General features: G+C 43.4%; 1 protein-coding gene across 1 annotated transcript in view; it reads left to right on the top strand.

The window, feature by feature from the left end:
• Window positions 1–2455, top strand: part of MYOF (myoferlin) — a 177463-nt gene that overhangs the window by 143861 nt on the left and 31147 nt on the right. The window contains exon 41 of the mRNA XM_011934357.1: window positions 1271–1369. Within this exon, the coding sequence (XP_011789747.1) occupies window positions 1271–1369 (99 nt within the window). The remainder of the gene's footprint in view (window positions 1–1270; window positions 1370–2455) is intronic.

Here is a 2455-nt window from a genome sequence, read left to right on the forward strand (position 1 = left end):
CCCATCTCTACTGAAAATACAAAAAGTAGCTGGGTATGGTGGCACATGCCTGTAGTCCCAGCTACTCAGGAGGCTGAGGCAGGAGAATCTCTTGAAACCAGAAGGCAGAGGTTGCAGTGAGCTGAGATCATGCCACTGCACTCCAGCCTGGGCAACAGAGCAAGACTCCGTCTCAAAAAATAAAAAGAAGTAGCCTTTCTTGTCCCTTCTTCCTTTCCCCCAAGAGTCGCTATTGCAGGTGACATTCTGTGTTTTTTTGTTTGTTTTTGTTTTGGCGTTACTATTTCCAAGGTAGGTTAAAATAAGCAATGGCTGGGTCTGATAAGAATCTATTCTTGTTATAAATCTGAGTAGGAGGCCTTCTATATAGTTTGACAGTATTCCACAAGTGACTCTGACATGCTGTCCCTTCTGTCCAACCAAGAACCACCCATCGAAACCAGAGATTCCCAACACCGTCTCCACATTGGACTCTCCTGGGGAACTTCTGAAGGCTTATTGGATGCCCTGGTCTCACCCCCGACTGATCGCACCAGAATCTCCTAGGATATGTCGGGAGCCCTGGTCTAACTGAACCATCATGCCTCCCTTTCATTTCAAGTTTTATAATTTTCAAAGCTCTTTCTCCTAAAGATCCCCTATGATTTCCAGAACAACTTTTGGAGGCAGGTGGATGGATGAAGGCAGCATGTGAATGCTTTGTCCATTGTATTATTACTCCATTCAGTGGATGAAGAAATTGATGCTCAGAGATACTAAACAACTTGCCCAAGCCGGTACAGCTTGTAACTAAAGGGTATGGCTTGTAACATAAAGGAAGGAACTTATTAAAACCAGTTTTTCCAATTTTTAGCTAGTGAGTATTGTATTACAAGCCATTACTGGCTAAAAGGGCTAAGAAAATGAGATAGTAGAAAACATATATTGGAGGTTTTCTTTAAATTTATATGTATATGTAAATATCAAGTCAACAGAATAAAAACATAAAAACCAACAAATTAATAGATTGTGTCTAAAGGACATAAGAACATTATCTAGTATGACTGTAGCCAAACACATTTCATTGACCAAGAATGGTCATTTCACCTCTAGCTTCCGAGTAGAAGAATCGTGAAGGCTTTGTCTATTGTGCATGTAAACAAAAGTCATATAATCTCACCTATAACAGGGTCAGAAGAACCTATTTCTTAACTATTAAATATGCATTTTCCTTTATAGATTGGAAGTCCAGGACATCACTAAAGATTTTTCCATTTTGACATGTCTTTAGGAGGAAGAAATCATGGACTGGTGGAGTAAATTTTATGCTTCCTCGGGGGAACATGAAAAATGCGGACAGTATATTCAGAAAGGCTATTCCAAGCTCAAGGTACCTGGATCTATGCTGCTGTGGGTGGAGAATCGACATCCTTTAAAACTGGCCACAGGCAGAGCTCAGAGGATGACTAAAAGGTCCCTTGGGTGGGTGCTAATGAGCAGGGGCCAGGAAAACCTCTGTCTTCCCAGAGAGCCCTCTCGCACAAATTTTGGCTTTGCCAAGATTCCAGGGACTTGAGGACAGCTATTGAGTTATGGTTACGTGCCTGCCACGTTGGGGCTCGGAGGCATCTGGCAGACGGTTGGGAATGGGATGGCACCACGCTAATTAAGCCATGATGATCCAGTTTGACTCGGGGAAACCCAGAAGTCATAGTGCTATTTGCAGAATGACACAAGATGTCAACATGCTTCATTGTGTACTTTGAACAGGGATTGGTTTCACGAGCTGAAAAGTTGAATCTGTCACATGTATGCAGCATAAAATCACAGCCATGAGAACATGCATATGGGAGGAAGACAAGCGACTGAGCTAGGCATGGCTGACTAGCTCTGAGCTTTCTGTTCACGTTTCGAATTTTCTAATTCTTCGTTCAATTTTCAGCCTGTAGGGTACTCAAGTAGAAGCAGTGCTAAAGTTTTCAGAACAATGTATATGAGAAAAAAACTTTAGAATGAAAAATATATGGTCATTGAAATAATTTTCCCCATCAAAGCAAAAATCCACACCTTTTCGTGTTATTGTCATAACCTCTCAGTGTAGCCTAAGAAATACTAGCATGTAAATAACCATTAATTCAGAAAAATGATCCAACGGGGCTGAAGGATCAGCCTCATACTCCATCCTCCCTCACTCCCTCTTCCCTTCCTGCCTGCCTTCTTTTCCTCCTGCCTGCTTGCCTTCCTTTCCTCCCTCCCTTCCTTCCTTCCTCCCTCCCTCCCTTCCCTTCCCTTTCCTTCCCTTCCCTTCCTTCCCTTTCTTCCCTTCCTTCCTTCCTTCCTTCTCTTCCTGCCTTCCCTCCCTTCTTCCTGCCTCCCTTCCTTTCCCTCCCTTCTTCCTGCCTCCCTTCCTTCCCTCCCTTCCTCCCCTCCCTTCCTCCTTTTCTTTCTTCCCTCCTTCTCCTCCTTCCTCCTCTTC

The sequence above is a fragment of the Colobus angolensis genome, unplaced genomic scaffold, assembly GCF_000951035.1.
Source record: "Colobus angolensis palliatus isolate OR3802 unplaced genomic scaffold, Cang.pa_1.0 Scaffold134, whole genome shotgun sequence".
Lineage (NCBI taxonomy): Eukaryota > Metazoa > Chordata > Mammalia > Primates > Cercopithecidae > Colobus > Colobus angolensis.